Source organism: Brachyistius frenatus, unplaced genomic scaffold, assembly GCF_029030835.1.
Source record: "Brachyistius frenatus isolate BFR_SWC_R1_liver_20210118 unplaced genomic scaffold, ASM2903083v1 Contig_38, whole genome shotgun sequence".
Classification (NCBI taxonomy): Eukaryota; Metazoa; Chordata; class Actinopteri; family Embiotocidae; genus Brachyistius; species Brachyistius frenatus.
This window is the reverse complement of record NW_027210637.1, coordinates 2,693,564-2,712,643: the sequence shown is the minus strand read 5'-3', so window position 1 is coordinate 2,712,643 and position 19,080 is coordinate 2,693,564. Positions and strand designations below refer to the sequence as shown.

The 19,080-nt window shown below is 38.7% G+C and overlaps 2 protein-coding genes across 2 annotated transcripts in view; both read left to right on the top strand.

Annotated features, from left to right (window-relative positions):
• The window catches only part of mthfd1l (methylenetetrahydrofolate dehydrogenase (NADP+ dependent) 1 like), a 37,234-nt gene extending 35,976 nt beyond the window's left edge, over positions 1 to 1,258 (top strand). Inside the window, exon 28 of the mRNA XM_069701801.1 lies at positions 631 to 1,258. The gene's annotated coding sequence lies outside the window, so the exon portion shown is untranslated. The remainder of the gene's footprint in view (positions 1 to 630) is intronic.
• Positions 1,259 to 3,506: 2,248 nt separating this feature from the next.
• akap12b (A kinase (PRKA) anchor protein 12b) overlaps positions 3,507 to 19,080 on the top strand; it is a 44,506-nt gene continuing 28,932 nt past the window's right edge. The window contains exon 1 of the mRNA XM_069701799.1: positions 3,507 to 3,907. Coding sequence (XP_069557900.1) covers positions 3,779 to 3,907 — 129 coding nt within the window. The 5' untranslated portion in view covers positions 3,507 to 3,778. The remainder of the gene's footprint in view (positions 3,908 to 19,080) is intronic.

Sequence of the window (19,080 nt, the reverse complement as noted above, 5' to 3'; positions counted from 1 at the left end):
GTCCCTTTGAAAGTCTGTCTGAGGGTTACTGAAGAGTTTTGAGGAATGCAGGCAGCTGCCTCTGAGCCCCCAAACCTGGATATGAAGTATAATACCCACTGGGTCCCACATGAATATGCAATCTAATGAATTTTGTTTTCACGGTTTGTTTTGGGAAGTAAAGTTGTGTTTCAACAAATTCTGACTGACATTTATAAAACCGGAGGACAGACAGTATTCCAGTAGAGGAGTGGACATCTGATAACTGGTGTATAGCTTGACGTGTGCAATGTTGCTGTTACGTAGTCCTTTTTGTGAAACGGCCCTCGTCTTGTTTTGGAGCAGAAGGCTTTATTTGCTGCTTGTGACAAAAGTATTAATGTGCCAAATCCGTGCCGTGTCTGGCCGATGCCCACACCAGACATCACGCCTCAGGGCCGCATTCCTCGAATCACCCCGTCTCTGTCTGAAAGTAACATTTCCCACCATTTCATTATGAAAAAACCTCTCCGCTAATACAGTCAAGTGTCTCGCAGGTCACATAAAAAGTCACATAAAAGGTAGCACAAGTTTCATAAATATCTGTTGTTGGATTTTACATCTCGCAATAATAATCTTGTGCTCCTCTGTATACCCTGGTCTGTGTTTTAGTGCCATGTGGTCATCGGAAAACAAGAAGACTGTCAATGAGCCAGCAGGTGTGAAAAACAGGAGATCTGCGAGTGTTGCTGAACACTCCTTTATGTGTGTGTGTGTGTGTGTGTGTGTGTGTAAGCATGCTTTGTGCCTTTTAATGTGCCTTTACATTACCGTTTTATTGAGCCGAGACCATGACACATCCGGTGAAGCTTTCACTTTAATGAGAACGTCCATCCCCCGCCTTACTTCCCCTCACCCCCCTCTTTTTCCAGATTACATCAGCACTACTGCTGATAGGCCGACCATGCTGAAGGTCATTCGCTAACAGTTTTTATTTCTATACACTGTAGACAAATGTAATGAAATTTGCTTTCTTGATTCCTTCTGTCTTGCAGATATGTGTCTGAAATATTTTCTAGTTGAAGACAAAAACCTGTTGTTGCATTTTAAGCAGCATCAACTGACTTTCCGCTGTCGGGTTTGTGATGCCGTTGGGGATTATCGAGGAATAAAAATGTCAATTCTACTTTACATATAGAATACTAAGTAATATTGTCATACATACTGTATTTTGTTACTCCTTTTTAAACATGTACCCAATTTTATTTATAAACATATTTTCAATAAATTTTTAATGATCTCTCCAGAAGCTGGTGGAGTTTTTTTACTTCCTCCATAAACAAAGCCACATAGCATATATTATTTAACATACTGGGCATTTGAAATGATTGCAAGGGATTTTTATAGTTCACTTCTGGTAAAGGAATTTTATTGATGGAGGTGGAGAGTCAATGTTTTTTGGATGACTTGACAATGTTGGCTTTGAATTTTACTGACGTGACTATCAAAGGCATATTGTTGATGTATTATTGTCCTGACAAAAGTATATATTAGTCCAGAAATTGAATGAATCAGTGATTCTGTGTTCTGCATCCATCACTTAGGACTGACTGTCACATGGTGTGTGTGTGTGTGTGTATATATATATATATATATATATACACATATATATATACACACATATATATATAAAAGAGAAAATAATTTTATAGTAACTTTGCATTTTTATGTATTGTAATGAAGACATGCTTGAAAGCTGTTTTACGTATTTTTGAGTAAATCAGAAGTCTAAAGACTTCTTTGAACAAATCTTAAACCTCAGGTGGGATTTTGATAGTCTTAATGATGACCCTAACTTTGAGGCATTCAGTTCAAAAACTGAGACTTGCATATTTTTATATTCAAGTAAAATATTTTGGGAAATTGGACTCAAGGAAGTCAGCTCTCACGACAGGTACATCTGAGTCCAACCAGTCAGTGTACAAGGTCATTACATGTGGTACAAGTGTTAAAACAGTCAAACCTCAAGTTAAAAAAAAATCGAGTCCATATTTTTTTCTGTCTATCAGTATCTTATTTAACATAAATATAAAATGAATTGCTCAAATTGCTTTGTGTAGCGTGTGGGTGGCCAGAACAACCAATGGTGCTTTAAATCTGACTTAAATCCAAATAGTCAGCAGCTTCGCTTGAAAGTGCTCCGTTTAGAAAACATAATACCAACAGACTGAAGAAAATGACCGCTGTGGTTACTTTCAGTTTATGTTGCTGCTGTGGTCTTTGATGGGTGATAAACCGCTGACATTTCATAAATCCTCGGCGTGATTCTCTGTTCAGAGCCGTTGTTTGTGTTGTTGTACTGTGTGTTTGGGTTTTGGTTTTGCTGCCAGGACTCTCGGTCTAAAGGCTTGTGTGAACTTGGCTTTTGAGTGTTCGGGCTGTAATTTGTGCTCTAAAATTCCAAACAAAATGGCACATGGTTCAACCCGCAATTAACGCTTAAAGCTGGGCATCAACTCTCCATCAGCAAGCCAGATCTGCTCTCCACCTACACACTTCATCAGAACAGGGAGCCATGGCAGAGGGTGACCCAGATCAACAAGTATCACCTATACTGTATATCAGAAAGAGGGATTAGATTATAGATTAAAAACAGAATTATATTTTTGAGCAAATATTTATTTACAAGCCTGATTAGAGGAACTTGAAATATGATATTTCTCCTCAACATCAATGTAGGTTGGCAAACCAACAAGCTGCATGCGCATGTGAAGAAGTCCAATGACAAGAATGACTGTGATATGAAACAGCCTCATTACATTACCTTCAAACGCACATGTGAAAAATGTGATGAGTGAATTCACATGTCAAAGCAGATCTTCCCTGACCTTGTTCACCAGCAGAAAGATTAGAGAGAAGGAAGAAGGGATGGAAAATACATGGCTTTGTAGTTCATAAAAGTTCAGATATCTCACCTTTTGCATTTAGAATATTTCATATTAATTAATTTACTTTTATGCTGAAGTTGTAGAAAGTAATGAACTGTACATTGTAATTATTCCAAACACATTGCATTTTCATTTTGGCATTTGCAGTACATTGCATGAACTGTACACTTTGTTCTGGAAACACCAGATAAATAAAAGTAAAATGTACAATGTTTCCTTTTAATATTCAATGCAGTGAGTCTCAGACAAACATACCATCTGTATTCTGTCTTCAACATCCCCACAAATAATGTGTCTTATTTCTTCAAGTAAACTCTGTTCTCTGATTTGAAAGTTATTCTCCTGCAGTCTTGTGTTTTGATGCTTAGAGGATTTCTGTAAAACGCTCTGCTCATGTGTAAGTGATGTATTTTAAAGCGGTTCTAATTTAATTTACCAGTCTTTAAAGACAGATCCAATTTCTGCAGCAGATGCATAAACACTGCCACACAACCCATAAAACCTATTATTTAATTCATTAAGTGCCCCCCTCTGATCTCATCTGTCACACTGTCTGTCTCCGTTTGTCGTCCATCAGCACCGTCTCTGATGCTGCAAGGCGTGCCGCGGCGCACCGGAGCACCATGTGACACTGACGGGAGGTGTTGGAGGTGGGGGCGTCCTAAAAGAGTTTGCTGGTCCAGACACTCCATCAGTCCAGATCCAGGCCACCCCGGGGCGGTGCAGCACCACTGAGCTCCAAGACTGTTTTAGACGCTTGGGATACTCGCTTCTTTAACGCAGTCGCGCTAACTTGTTCGGCGTTTTGGCGTGAAGGCTTATTTAGACCCAGCGTACAAACCCAGAAGAGTTCCCCACTGTGATTGTTCGACATGGGAGCAGAGAGCTCAGCGCAGCAGGACGGGAAGAGCCAGGAGGATGCCTCAGCCTCAGCCTCCGCCGGGGATCCGAGTGCGGAGGTGAAGGTGCTGCAAGAGGGAGGCAGCGTCCTCGACAGCAAGGTACGTCCGACACTGACGCCGAGAAACCACCGTCACACTTCACCAGACCTCCCTGCTGTCATAGGCATGTAGACAAACCCGGGAGAGCAACGCTGCTTTTGGTCTTTCTTTTTTTTATATGTCAGTTTACCTGCGTGTTTGCAAACATACCTGACGTCCCCCCTCCCTCCCCCCTCCCCCTGCCCCTCCATCCCCTGCCTCACTGTGTGCGCATCAGTAAATGTGATGCAGCGCGCAGGCTCCATGTGCGTCAACGCTTTTTTTTTGATTTTGTATTTTTTGCTGAGTAATGGTTCGGGTTGTCTGCAGTCCCGCAGTAATAAAAAGCCAGCAGCTCACCCGGGTCCAGATTTAGAGCCAGACAGACCACCTGGGCCCAGAGTGCTACTCAACAACAACAACAACAACAACAACCCATATTTCTTTCTTTGGACAGTTTTGGACCAAACGCAGCTTTGAAGGAAGCAGTGATGGATGACTGATACAGTCATAACAGTCAGGCTCATGGGTGACTTGCGATTACAGTCCTTCATGCATATTTTACCTTCTTCTGCACCAAACAATCAAAAGTTCACATATATTTTGATACTTTCTGCTAAAATTTACTATTTTCTTTTTATTTGCACACATTTAAAGTAAAGAAAATAAAAAAATTGGACTACCCAATAACACATTTTTATCACAACAGAAGTGGATCACCAAAAAAGAGAAAATGTCAGAAAATAGAAATTCAAATAAAATATAAAAAGTAAACTCAAATGTGAAAATAGTCATAATAAACATAAATGCAGGTGTTGCAGTGAATGGACTGAACAAAAACGTTTTTTTAATTTTTTTATTAGCAATTAATTTGCTGAATATTTTCAAGATTGCTTGATTGTCTTTAAAGTTTAAAAAAAAATTATATAAAAAATGTTTTAAGAAACATCTTGATTCACTGCTCTGAGACAAAAGCGATATTCGTTTCACAATGACACTGAGAAAATCTAGCAAATCCTAACAATTGAGAGGCTGAAATTAGATCAGGTTTGGTAGTTTTACTTGAAATATGTCAGAAAGGAAAAAGCACTCATAGTTGCTGATTGTTTTGCCAATCAACAAGGCCGTTCAGAATCGAATCGTTTCACCTCGACTTTCAAATCAAATCAAGCATTATGATCTCAGTTGATAAAATATGAATGAATAATGGAAATCGAAGATGCTTTACGATGCCAATTTGTTTTGAGGGGAAGCTGACAATGCAGCCAAGACACTGGGTATTTTTTTTTTTTAATATTAGTGTCCCATTTAAGCGTCGGGACAGATGACATCATTGGACATCTGCCGAGTCCTCCTTGAAATACAGAGACTAGAATAGAATTTAAATGTACATGAAAGACTCTTCTTTGTTAAAGTAAAGCTGTTCTCTTTATTTCTTTGGCTCTGCAGCACGCTGAGGTCCAGCTGCCATCATCTGCGGCATCTTGCTGCCTCTGCACTCTTACCTCTGTGTAAATTGCTCAGTATTGTGTGAATGAATATTTGGAAAGTGCCTGCTAATGACTATGTATGTTTCGCCACCTGCTCTATTCGCGCCTCGTATAACCTATTGGATTTGTTGTCATCTTTATAGGCGGAAGGTCAAGAGGTGCCATTTTGTGGCCCGTCTCTTTTCCTGAAAGGTCACCAGCAAGGTCGACTGACATTAAGGGAGACCTTAAGTAAACAGAAAGGCACAAGGAGATTAACATTTATCAAGATTTTAATCATAGTTTTTTTCATTCTGAAGAATGTCTGTTGTTTGCTCTTGTTTTGCTCGCTGGTGTGTTTGAGCAGCTGTTTTCCACTGAATTGGCGTTTGGATGTTTTCTCAAGTCTGGAGCTCTTAGCCCGATAGCAATGTTTTTGCTTGCAAGTGACATTGGAATGTATGATAGGGAGTATTTCAACGCTGCTAGTGTGATATAGGTACATCTGTTTTTATTTCCAGCTGCGACAGGTGATACAGTTTGAGTTCAGACCCACGTTTCTACTGCTGACAACACGTCTCCCCCTATAGCAGGCCGTCTGCCAGGATGGCTGCACTGGCAGCCAAAATCCAGTCATACTGTTGGCTGGTCCCAAATCAATAAAAAACAGGTGATTAACAACAGAAGCACTAAGATTTCAGAGAAATATTGGATGACGTTACATCATGTCTAGAAGTATAGGAGACGCATCAAACCTTCAAGTCACTTCGATCAGAACTTCTCTCCGATATCGAGTAAAATCCAAGATGTCTTGGATGCATCATGTTTGACAAACTTCTGATCTGTTTTAGTGCATTTTATTAGTATTCTGTTGGGAGGGTTTAACCCTATAAAGTTCACAATAAGACTCATTTCTGAACATATGGTGGCTGAGGAGATGAAGGATGATGGATAGGATGATTTAAAACGGTCTGTTCTGCTGAAATGACATGAAGGATATTTGGTTTACATGTTGCTGTACTCATTATGTCTCATCTAACTGCCGCTTGGGCAAAACCTGACTGCAAATCTAATTAACAATCCATAAAGGGATAGGTCCTACTTACATTACCCAGTATTTGACTGATTATTTTGGATTACTTGATTGATATTTTGATCCATAAAATATTAGAAAATAGTGGGGGGAAAAAAAAATCACAATTTCCTAAAACCTTCCTAAGGTGACGTAAATAAATTGCTTGTTTTATCTGAACAGCTTTCCAATTAATTCTCTCATTTGAGATGCTGGAGTCAGAGAATTTTTAGCCTTTGTAGGTGCAAAAAGGACTTCTGTGAGCTCTCGTGAGGACAAATCTTTCTGAATGTTCTGAGCATTCACGCAACTTTTGCCTTTTACCATCAGAGAGGGAAGTGTGTGTGTGTGTGTGTGTGTGTGTGTGTGTGTGTGTGTGTGTGTGTGTGTGTGTGTGTGTGTGTGTGTGTGTGTGTGTGTGTGGTGACAGTACGTGCTTGGTGTCAGCGGTCTGAGGCTTCTGGCTTGATACACAGTCGATAAATATCCTCCTCACTACACAGAGGAATTTTAGAAATGTGTCTCTCTCCACCACCACCACCACCACCCGCCTTCCTCATACCTCTCTGTCTCCTCAGCCTCACAAGTGCTATCAAAATAATGGCACTGTGGTCTTCATACAAGTTGGTGTTTTTGAGATCGTTTTCTTTCAGTGCCAAACCCCAGCTACGGTGCTGTTTACAGTATGGGACAGTCACCGTTGTGGCACATTCATAAATTCAAAACAATGTTTGTTGTTTCTTAGAGCTCATCTTTTCTTTCTCCACTTTCTCTTTTTCTCTCTGACACTCAATAAATAAATTGAATTAAAATAAATAAATAATGAAACCATGCATACATTTATGTTCATGCCATTTGGCTTTAATCAGTCAATCAATCTCTAAATACGAAGAACTTTTGAGACCTTTCCGTTTTTCATATGGAACCAAGTGATGTGTTGAAGATGCCTCAGCAACCTAAACATGGCAATGAAGCACATAGAAGGTGGCAGGACACCTGCTGTGCTGTTACTTACAGATTATTCATGTTTTTTTTAATACAGTACAGCCTCATATTCTAACAGATCAAATAATTAGTCATTTTGATCTTAAAGGGAAACTTCTATAACTTTCTCCCTAAACCCTACTTCCCCATCATTTTGTGTCAAAATGAATTATTGGAATAACTTCTCCGGGGTAGCTCTTCAGCCAGCAGCCGCAAATTTATACTGCAATGTAATCCTTTTGTGCATTTGCACCCCGTCGATGCACATTTACTAAAAGGAACATAACTGCATTGAACTGAACCGAAGTAAACTGGTTCAAATTCCAACCACCCTTTCAATCATGGCATTAGATGTTACATTGGGATTATTAGATTGCAAATACACCCATTATATGTGCTGACACAACCTCGTTCAAGCCGTGTTTGTTTCTGGCTGTCTATTTGATCATTTTATTGAAAAAATGTCAGAACATGTCGTGTCAAAAGTTTAAACCTTTAAAGTGTCACTTCCTGATCTCCTGTGGTAAAGACTGAAAATTAGCCAAAACAAGATTTTCTGCAAGGGGTTAACTTTCTCTCTGAGCCTGAAGGCAATCCTCCAAAAAACAACAACAACAAAAAATGATCATTAAGCAACATGTGATTAAAAAAATAATAAAAGCTCTGAGACTGTTCCTGTTCACAAACGGAGTGCAGCACATTAATGCATGTAGAGCAAAGTGAAGCAATAACTTGGTTGGTAAAGTTATAAGTGTATGTCGCTTGATTAACATCAACACCTGAGTTACATGCAATTTTGTGACCATTGGTAGGAGCGCGTTTGCAGTTTCATCATGAAACCCAAACTTGTGCAATTTTTGGGGAACAGAAAGAAGTCCTGAGTTTCAGTCCCATCTAACCACTACAAATAGCCACCTAGACATGAGACCTGAATCACATGTCAGGTCCTTCACCCATCACAATAGCAGTGGCAAGTGACTCCAATGATCCAACATCATGTTATGTAATGTAATGTGTGCTGATTAAGGCTTGTACGTTCCTGTATAATGAGCTGCGGCTGATCAGACGCTGCTCTGGCTCTGATTATCCTGTTTAGCAGAGAGAGAGAGCGAGAAAGAGAGGAGGGGGAGGAAGAAGGGGTCAGACAGAAGATCTATTGAGGACGGGCGATGGGGACAAGCTCGGAGTCCCTGTGTGCACCAGCCGGGGAGGGGGTGAATCAGTGTTTTGGGTGGGCAAGGGAAGAGGGGACGAGTGTAGAGTCCAGGAAGAGAGAAAAAGAGAGTTAGAGGGGGCCCGCCAACGTGACACAAAGGCAGATGAATCAGCCGATTGTTCCCTCTGCCTGATTTTAAAAGGACACTGATGACAGAGGTTGAGTCAAAATGGGCTCAGGTAAAAAAAAAAGAAGAGCAAACTCTGGTATAGAGTCTGTTAGCGTGGATGTTGAACGTATGGGACCTACTGTTTGTACCCACAAACTGAACATATCTGACGAGCAAAAAATCAAATCAAATCTGGTTAGATTTCCACTCTTGAAGTTAAAGATACCTGTTTTGTTCACTATTTTTATCAACCCAATAGTGACTTTAACACAAAACGTCCTGTTCATGTGCTTTATCCTGCATCAAGCAAGAAAACACCACCTGCTGTGTAAGACATGATACAATATTGTATTTCACATATATAAAATACAACAAGATAAACAGAGTTCCTAAAGATAAATTGGATGGGTAAGTTTTGCACTGTATAAGATACATACGTACAATGAACATGTCAAAACTACAACTGAGTATAAATGATATGGAAACAAAACAAATAGTGCCAGTTAGTTAATAAAATAACTACCTAACCTTAGTACATGAGGAGTAGATCATGTGAAACCATCTTTCCATTTGATCGGCAGCTTTTTATTTTTTTGTACACTGAAATAGAAAATCTGAAAAACACATTTCAGATGTCACCACAGACAGATATTCTAAATATTATCTAAAGATTGGTTTGCTGCTCCTGTGTCTTTCACTGAGTTTCTATCAGAAGAGTTTAAGTAATTGGGTTAGTCTAGTTAGAGTCCAGTGACGAAGGTTATTCTGTAAGTGACGTGAAATGTATAACAAAATGCACACTGCACATACCAAAAGAGAATCAGCTGTGCTGTACATGTGCACAGGCATGAAAACAATACCTAAACAGAGGAAAGCTGTTTAAGCAGGAGGGAGGAGTGGAAATGGTTCTTTTTCAGCTCTCTGCTTATAGTATATGCTGCAAATTCACGGGATAAAAGTACAAAGTTATCTTTTATGTATATATTTAAAGAGATCAAAGTTGAAAATAATGATATCTGAAGAGAATTTGTTCCAGTGCATTTGCATAAGTCCTTGAGTTAATTTAGGTATTTGATGGAAAGATGAAAAAAAATGTTTATTTCAGTTCTGTCTGGAAACAATTGATTGGGTAATTAAGCTAATTTAAAAAAATAAAAATAAAAAAAAAGCGGTGGGAACACAGACACTAAAAACAAACAAAAAAGAAACATCATTATGTAATATTTTGGGGGTAATGCCATCTTAGTGTTTGGGGTTATCCCACTGAATCATTATTAGACCAAACTAAAATGGGAAGAGGAACAAAAGAGCTCTGGTTTTTCACATCCTCAAACACACGTCTGTTTTTACTGTAATGGAGCTGGCAGTGAATCTGAGAGATGGAAGATAGGAGAGCTGGCTGAGAGACAGACTAATTAGCAGAAAGATACTTCCTGTTTCTCCTCAACAAGAGCAAGGGAAAAAAACTTGATAGAAAATTTGATTTTCCTTTTAAACAACAAAAGAATCTCCATGATTGAATTATCCTCGCTGGTCAGTTGTTTACAGCTTAGAGTGATTGTCAACTATATGCTAAATTTCATTGAAAATATACTATGATATATATAATGTGTGTGTGTGTGTGTGTATATATATATACACACATTATATACATTATTTTTAGAAATACATTATTTTTCTATTTCAGTCTACTATATTTGGTTAATCAGCCAGTTTAATGTTCAGGAACATTTTCCCAATTCAGGCGAAGCCTTTATTGTCAAAGATGTAAAGAAATTCATGTTTATTCAATTAAAGATGCAGAAAAGGACCATTACTGCATATACAAGCCTCTGCTGTACGTTAACAGCACGCCCAATGAAATTAGGACTTTAAATCTACATTTACCAATATAAACCACACAAGTGCAATTATTTTCTCAGTATTTCCTTTTTCTTTTTTTACCTCAAACATGCATAAGTTCTTCAAATCGAAGAAGGAAAAAAAGAATCCCGTTTTAGTTGGCCTGAACACAACCAAACTGTAACGATAGGTTATCAGAAAGATATTTTTGAGATGGTCCTCTCATAGAAAACTGCTCCATAGATAGTTTGTGCAGGCAGGTTTTTATGACTCAATTAAGGTTCATCACGAAGACCTTGACTTTATTAAGCAGCAGTCATATTAGAGCACAATAGCTGATTTAACAAATGCCACATAATGACATATTTCATTATGTCATTTATGTCATTATGTCTATATGTCATAGTGGCTGTAGTATCAAAGAGGAAGTCAGCTGATGGTGTTGTAGAACCGCAAAATCCATGCAGGGAGGAGGTGGGGTGGCTGGATGGGTTGACAAAACATCAGACTTTAACTGTCAACGTTATGTCGTGGCCCTTCCATAACCTTAACCACCTGTTATTATTGTAACTATAGTGACAAAGATCCTTTTATCAGCATTTATTTGAGCCCAAAGTATGATCTTGAACTAAACCTGACCGAGTTGCTTCTGTGCCTAAACTTTATCAAACTTTTACAATAGGATTTTTACCCCAGAAAAGTGTCAGTTGTTTATTTTTCAGCAGTGATTGTAACAGAATCTGTGGCATATCTCCTGCTGCTGGTACACGGTTATTTTTCAGACGGTGCAGACAAAGGCCAATATAATTTTTTGCATATATAGATATAGACTTGTATAGATTTTTATACGTATACAGTGAACCCTCGTTTTTCGCGGGGGTTACGTTCCAAATAGAAACCGTGATAGGCGAAATCCGTGAAGTAGTAACCTTTATTTTACAATTGAAATAGATAGAACTGGACATTAAATATATCTACGTTACATATAGTCGTAATGTGATTTCAATGCACGATGCAAATCCGTGAAGCAGCGAGACCGTGAAAGGTGAACCGCGTTATAGCGAGGGTTCACTGTATCCTCTTTTGCAATCATGAGGCAAAAACAAAGTTGCAGGACCACTGCCCTTTAAGCAAGGCTCTTGCATTCTACCAGGTGGACCAAACCACAGTTTGGAAGTCACTGCTTTAAGAGATGCCAAAGATAAGGAAGAAAAGACAGTGAAATGTTTGTTGCCCTGATGTTAGTGATGCTTTGTTTAAGATTGCATCACTTCAAATTGGAAAATTGCTTTTATTCAATTTTGCAGTTACAATCTTATTATTTATATATATATATATATATATATATATATATATATATATATATATATATATATATATATATATATATATATATATATATATACATACATACAGAATTTGTCCTCAGTAGGGATGTTGGAGGTATTTGGAGGAGGTTTACTCTCTGAGAATCATCTTGTGGTGATGATATGTTATTGAATATCCTCCATCTGCACAGCCAGGCTTGTCTTTTTCACTGTCCCATGAGAACTGTTGTAGCTACTCTGTCCCGATCAATCATTACGATCACGCAACTCTTCCACCTCAGCGTTTTTTATTTTATGCAGCTTTTCACTACTGCTTCACCAATTTTTGAGTTTTTGCATCCTGCATGTTAAAGCAAAGATAACAAAGAGGACTGGAAGTTCCTCATAATCAAAATGATTGCTTGATATGTGCCTTAAGAAGCCAACGATTACCTCTTCATTACAACAGCTTGAGCAAATGAGGATACATGACCTTACATTATTAGATTGTGATCATGCACATAATATGATTAAAGTGTAATTACTTGGTTCATCTCTCAGAGAATGCTCTAAATAGTTTCAATATATGCCACTCCCATCTGGCAGTCCTCTGCATGAAACAGTTGTTGGCTCATTTTGGGTGTTTACTCGCTCATCAGGCATGAATCTTGTGATTATTTATTTTTTTGCACAGCTCAGCCTCTTCTTTCTTCTCTTTTGGCTCCATGATTCATCTCTGACTCTGCACTCTGAGTGTGTAAATGCAGCAGGTTTCTCCATTTTGTTTGATGTTACTTTGTGTATCTGCTGAAACAAAATGGCCCTTTTCAACAGTCTGTGGAAGTAGACACGGTCTTTGACTGAATGGCACGTTATACTGCATGTAAACAAAAGTGAGCATTTATATTCCACTCACACATACAGCAAAGGCTCAACTGTAGAATCACAAACCCCTGAACTGACATAAAGTTGTTATGTACAAATAAGGAGTTATGAGAGTTCATGATGGGACGAATGGAAACTGGAAATAAGTGTACCAATTACACTTGGATTTTATGCAGATGTGGGACTCTTGATTTCAGGTTTTGCATGATGTTACTTTGTCTGTTGCTCCTGTGAGGGAACATTATTTTCAAGGACACTTTACAGGAAAACATTTAGTTTTTAAACATTTGAACGAACAATGCTGTCATTTCTCTGGAGAAAACCACCTTTGTTGTCAGCTAGAGAAGCTTGTGCCTGACTTGGGTTTTCAGCATCGTGGGGCAGGAATTGTTTTAGGCTGTAAGAGTTATGCTTAAAAGAAAAAACCCTTCTATTCATAGTGCTCCTCATCCCCTCTCTTGCACTTGTTCACCCCTCCTGCTGTGCCATTTTTGCACATTCATTTTTCATCAGCTTTGGTCCTGATGGAGCTTCACAGAGCGCAGTGGAAGATGTGTGAGGTCATGAAGTGTGTTTGTGTGTGTGTATTTTCTGTAATGGTGTGTCTTTATACTGCTGGTGGGAGTAGGAGCATTTGAAGGACAAACAGTGAATCATAGCCTCAGTGCAGCTGGCTTTTTGGTTACATGTGGTGCAGTGTAGCCTCTCTAATCTGTCCAGCTGAAGGGTTTCTGCTGTATTAACACACGACTCATACAGTTTATGAAACCCATTTCCCTGAAACACAGAAAGGGATTTTTACTTTTTCAATTTGGTTGCTGTTGTATTAATAAAGTATTGATTATTGAGTATTGTAGTAAATTAAACTACTCAATGCTGTTTAAATTTTAAAAATGAACTCCACTGCATTAGAGATGATAACCCTGGTCAAATTTCATCATGAGAGTAGTTTATATACTTTGGTACTATTACTGTTATTGAAATAGAGTAAAGAAACTGAAAACTGACAGAGATAAAGGAAAACAAAATATAGATGACAAGATAGAGTGCCTCTACTTGTGGTCAAATTCCTTCAAAATGATGCTTCTGTGAGCAAACCTCATTCCAAATTTAATGTGATTTATGTAAAACTATGGCAAAAAAACAAACATTTGAATACATTTCACTGGGCCAATAAAATCATGATTGACATTTTTTTACTGTTTTGTTTACGCTTAGACTGAAAGCTCTCCTCAAGAAAGCATGACGGCATATGTTAAATGATGAAGTCAACAGTATTATAAGCATGAGACAGACGTGTCCAAACCCTGGTATATCTGTAATCAAGGCTTTAAGACCGAGTTGGCATCAGAGACTTGTGGCATTAATTATCGGAGTTTTGTGTTGTTCAGGTGAAGAAGCATGTGCAGGTTTTTTTTTCTCTTCCATAAGATTCGATATATCCTAATATGTAAGTATTAAAGCAGCTGTGTTTGAGAGACTCCTGACTCCACTGGGTAAAAGTGCCTTTGCCACAGACCCCATACTGTACACACTGTAAGTGGTATTTTGTGACGCCCACTGCTGTGTCAGGATAATTAGAAACATACAGCACCGTGAGTCAGGTGGTCACCGCTCACTCATTTGAGGTGAATGGATTTGTTGTTTTAAACAGCAAACAACCGCTCACTTCTTTATTCACACAAGGAGCGGACGCTATCCTTAATGACCCAAAGTAATGAGACGAGAAAAACATCACAGAAGTGATGGTTGTGTTCTGGCAAGTAAACAAGCTGCTTTTCAGACTTGATTTATGTCGCATGTCTTTTTACTGAGTCAAGACTGACTAACACTCAGCAACACGAGAGGAAAAAAAGCCAATGACTAATGTGTTCTATGAAATTCCTAACGTGTGGCTGATGAGTAAACATCAGTTATTAGCTGCAAATAAACTAATCAATATTTTCATATTAATAGCGGATGACACATGACTTCCTGTAATGTCAAAGGGGTTGACTCAACCCACAGGCAAATGTCAGTCTTAACAGTTGCATTTTAGTGTCTTTTGGCTCAATGTTTTGGATTTTCTGGCCCTCAAATTAAGGTCAACTTTATTAATGTAACTTTAATTTAAGCGGGGAGGCCATGATATGATGGTTATAATCCATTAAAATAAATGTATTTAATAAAACTAAAATATTTCTGTACACTCTCTGAACGTTATTGTTCAGAAATGTCAATCAGCTTTTTACCTGTGCAGGTTGACGAAGAACTCTGCCTGTGACGTCTGCTTTCTCTGCAGAAATTACTTCCGCAAACATTTGGATTTAAGCAATTTTGAACACTCAATCTTCAACACTAACTTCAAGTTGGCTAGTTTGAATGATTTAAATACAACAAACTATATCTTTCAGTAATGATATTAGAATATTACATTCCAACAGTATTTCATAATATAATAATACAGTTCGGTCATAAAAACAGAACAATGCGTCATGTTGCAACACTTTCGGGAAAATATTAAAAATAATTAAAACCTAACTGTCTTTGCTAATGAATTATAAATTAAAGGATTAATGTTGTGCTCATCACTGCCTTTAGTGGGATTTGAAAATAATTGAATTCATATCTCGCTGCTTGAGATGAAGTAACAGATTTCAGCTTTAAAGGGAAATGTGTGTTGTTTCTCAACAACACGTCGTATCCAAAAATCGGAGAAACTGCTCTTTATCCCCAAAGTTTAGTCAAAGAACATGTGTTGTTTAAGTGACGTATTTGACCCTGAATGTTGTTTCTGTGCCAAAACTTGGATCACACCTACACATTGATAGACCAATAATCTACAAGTAATTTGAAGCCCAAGGCCATAAAAAACAAAGTCTGGTTTAAGTGTCGAACAATTAAAACCATGTTGATGATGTCTGACTGCGTTCCTCTTCCTCGTCATCTTCCTGTCTCACATATGACTCTGGAGCTCAAATGCTTATCGGGGCTCAGAGATACTGACGGGAGGGTCAGCAAAGAGGCTGGATTTGTTATTTCAACCCAGTTAGGGAGGCAGGCCCCTGGGGTCAAACGCTGGCCAGTGTGGTCTGATTATGATCGTGTCCTGGGGGGTCTTTCCTTCGCCCAGCCTGTTGTTGTTGTTGGGCTCCATTTGCCAAGTATAGCAGCCGCACAGATGAAGGGGAGGGGGAGATGAAAAACAGACAAATTGTGGGAGGTGTAGAGACTCGGGGTTAAAGGGTTAGTGACGAACTGATGTAGGTAGAGGAGGTCAATCTGGCTTCATCTGTTGCCCTAAAATGGGAGCTAACAGGTGTGTCTCTGCAGCTTTAGGGTCACTAACGCTTTTGGTTTGCATTTATTTCATTCTTTCCACTCTCTCTGACACACTAGCATGCGCAGAGACACAAGGATTTGAGAGCTGGTGGTTATTTTTATCCAGCTCTTGGTTAATTTATCAAATTCTGTGTCCCTTTGTTTCTCTGCTTAAGTCATGTGAACTGGAAATTGAATGCAGCTGACAGTCACACAGGGGGACCGATGTGATTTTCAGGGTGCAAGATGTTCTGGACCAGATTATGCATCAACATGTTTGAAACCTCTTACATAATAGGCAAAACTTAAAGATTTCACACAGTTTAGATGGAAATTAATCAATTGAATCAATTATAACCTGCAATTTTTAAAAGTATCGTGCAAGTCGTTCAGTTCTGTGACCGCTGACCATTAAAATTACCTAAATTTTAAATCCTTTTCATGATTTGCTTTAAAAAAAAAAAAGTGTTCCGAGACCGACTGCGATTGAGTCCTTTCAATGCTTCAACTCATTAAATGTTCAGTGTGTGTAGTCATGTACGATTTTTTTTTTTTGCATTTGATCTAATAACATTTGGAAAGTCTAGAAGAGCCGCATCATTGCAATATTTTATCCAATATTCAAATTATCATAAAGCTAAACTGGAAGTTAGCCAGCTCAGCCAGCAGAGGTTTCTGGTGCCCATAGAGCGTGCCCAGTGTATATTTATCCAGCCAAAGCAGGAATGTGTCACCAGACACCAGATATACAATTTCTGTATACAGTGAAATACATAGAGATATATCTGCCGTTGATAGGCTTAATCAGCATTATGTGAACTATTTTGGCCAGCACTTGAACGTAACAGACATTTACTCATGTGTAAAAGTGCCAGACTCTAGGTTTATATTTACCCAATCCAAAACAAATCGCCAACAAAAGTGAAGTCTTCAGTTGGCTTTTTCCTCAAATCTTCATTTTTACTTAAGTTTGACTTTACAAGCCTCAAATGTGCAGCTCTAACTAAAATAATGACAAATTTAAAGAAAGTAATTTACCCTATTACCCCATTCAATGTGAACAAACCCCAAACTAATTTAAAAGCATTGTTTTACTGAATTTGAGTTATTTAATCCTGAAGAGGTAAATTGTATTTTGTCACAAATTGCCTGATATAATTGAACTTAACTTTCAGCCGAAAAGCAGACTGAATGTGACCTTCATCCACCAGAGATAAACTAGTAGAAGAGCTGGCAGACACACCGCTGGACACATGAACGCACTAAAACATGGAGCAGGGGAGTTTTTCCATATGCAGCTTGTGCCTGTGTGTGTTTGCCAGTGAAGAGTTGACAGATTTATTGTAACGTATGCCTTCTTTCCTGATAGCCACCATAAATAAAATCACAACAAACCTGCTGTGTATATGAAGAAGTGGATGAGACAACCAGAATGAAAGGGGTTAGATGAAGAAAGGACTTTCCATATTGTTGTAAATCTATAATACATCTGAATATGACTTGATGTAGACAGAAAAAAACAAAACTCTTTTGAAGTATCAGTGTTTCTTTAGTTTACTTCAGACTGTGCAAAGACACCCATATGCACACAGCAATGTGCACACACACAGTAAGTAGCACAGGTACTCTCAGTTTGAGCACCTGAACACAGTTAATGGATTGAGGAAACAGTGAGAGTGTTCTTCAGTGTCTTGTCAGGCTTTGATCTGTGGTATGTACTGAATGTGGGGGTCAGGGATAGTAGATGGGGGGCTGGCAGGGGTGAAGAGACATGAAGAGGGAGGGAGGGAGGGAGGGAGGGAGAGGGGTACAGACATGACACTCACACAGGCCCCAGAAACATCAAATCTGGCTGAAACATTTATTGGGATCTTGTAGCTTGTTTTAACAATGATGGGAACTGATGTGAATGTCATTAAAAAAAAAAAAAAAAAAGTTCTGTAAAACTAATTGTGGAACTAGATGGAAAGCCGGAGGACCATTCAAGTTTTCCAATCACTTCACTTCATTGTCTTCTGGGGAGTATGATTGTCTGTAAAACACTTATTGGCTGTTGTTATTGAGTTATTTCTCACTGAACCAGTGAGTGCAGCTTATTTTCCTTTTAGCTCCTGAAACATTTTCTGAGGAGAGGAATTTGTCTTCCTGTAGTAAGAAACACAACTTTTTACCACTTTAGCATTTTACTAAAAATGCAAAGTTAAAGTTAAAAAAAAATCTGCATGTTTTTACATACATGAAAGAAAGAAAAAAAAAGAATTCATCCATGAGGAAGACCTTCACTTCAGTTCTCTCATCTGATTTACTCTTCATCACTCCTCATTTTGGTTCTCTCTCTGCTTTCACCTCCTCTCCTCTGTCTTTATCTTTCCTCCCTCCATCCCCCCCCCCCCCCCATGTCCTCCTCCAGCGGTGTCATCCTCCTTTCGTCTGCTCCGAGACTCTATCCACACCTCAGAGGTCAGAGGTCGTGGGGTTAACTGTCCCAGACAAAATACGACCCCACAAAGAGTCTTTAAGCTCGTTATCTCCAGCGGCGAGTTTGCTCGTGTGCGCATATGTCCTTCTGAGAGGAATCCTAACGTGATACCAAGTGTTACTAAACTACAACACAGTCACGCAACAAGACAGCTGAACAAAAAAAAACTTTTAGTGATGTTTGTGCAACGTTTAAAGGGCATTAGATAACTACGCTTTCCTCCCTGTGCATTTTCCGTAGAACGTCACTGCCTATAATTGTCAATATAATGCCAATAAAATGACCACGTCGGCCAGATGGATTAAATCTACGACTACTGTTTCCACTTCATCGTGATCATCCTCCGTGCCATGATGGACATTTATTGCTAGTTTCATGGTAAGATGGAAAATATTAGCCTGCTCTATCTGTTATCTGCTTATTTCTACAAGGATTTCCAAATGTATTCAGTACAATAATACCTTCTGTCGGCCACTGTTCCACTTTATCAACCCTGCCTTTAAAAGCTGTTAAAGACATTCTGATAATAAC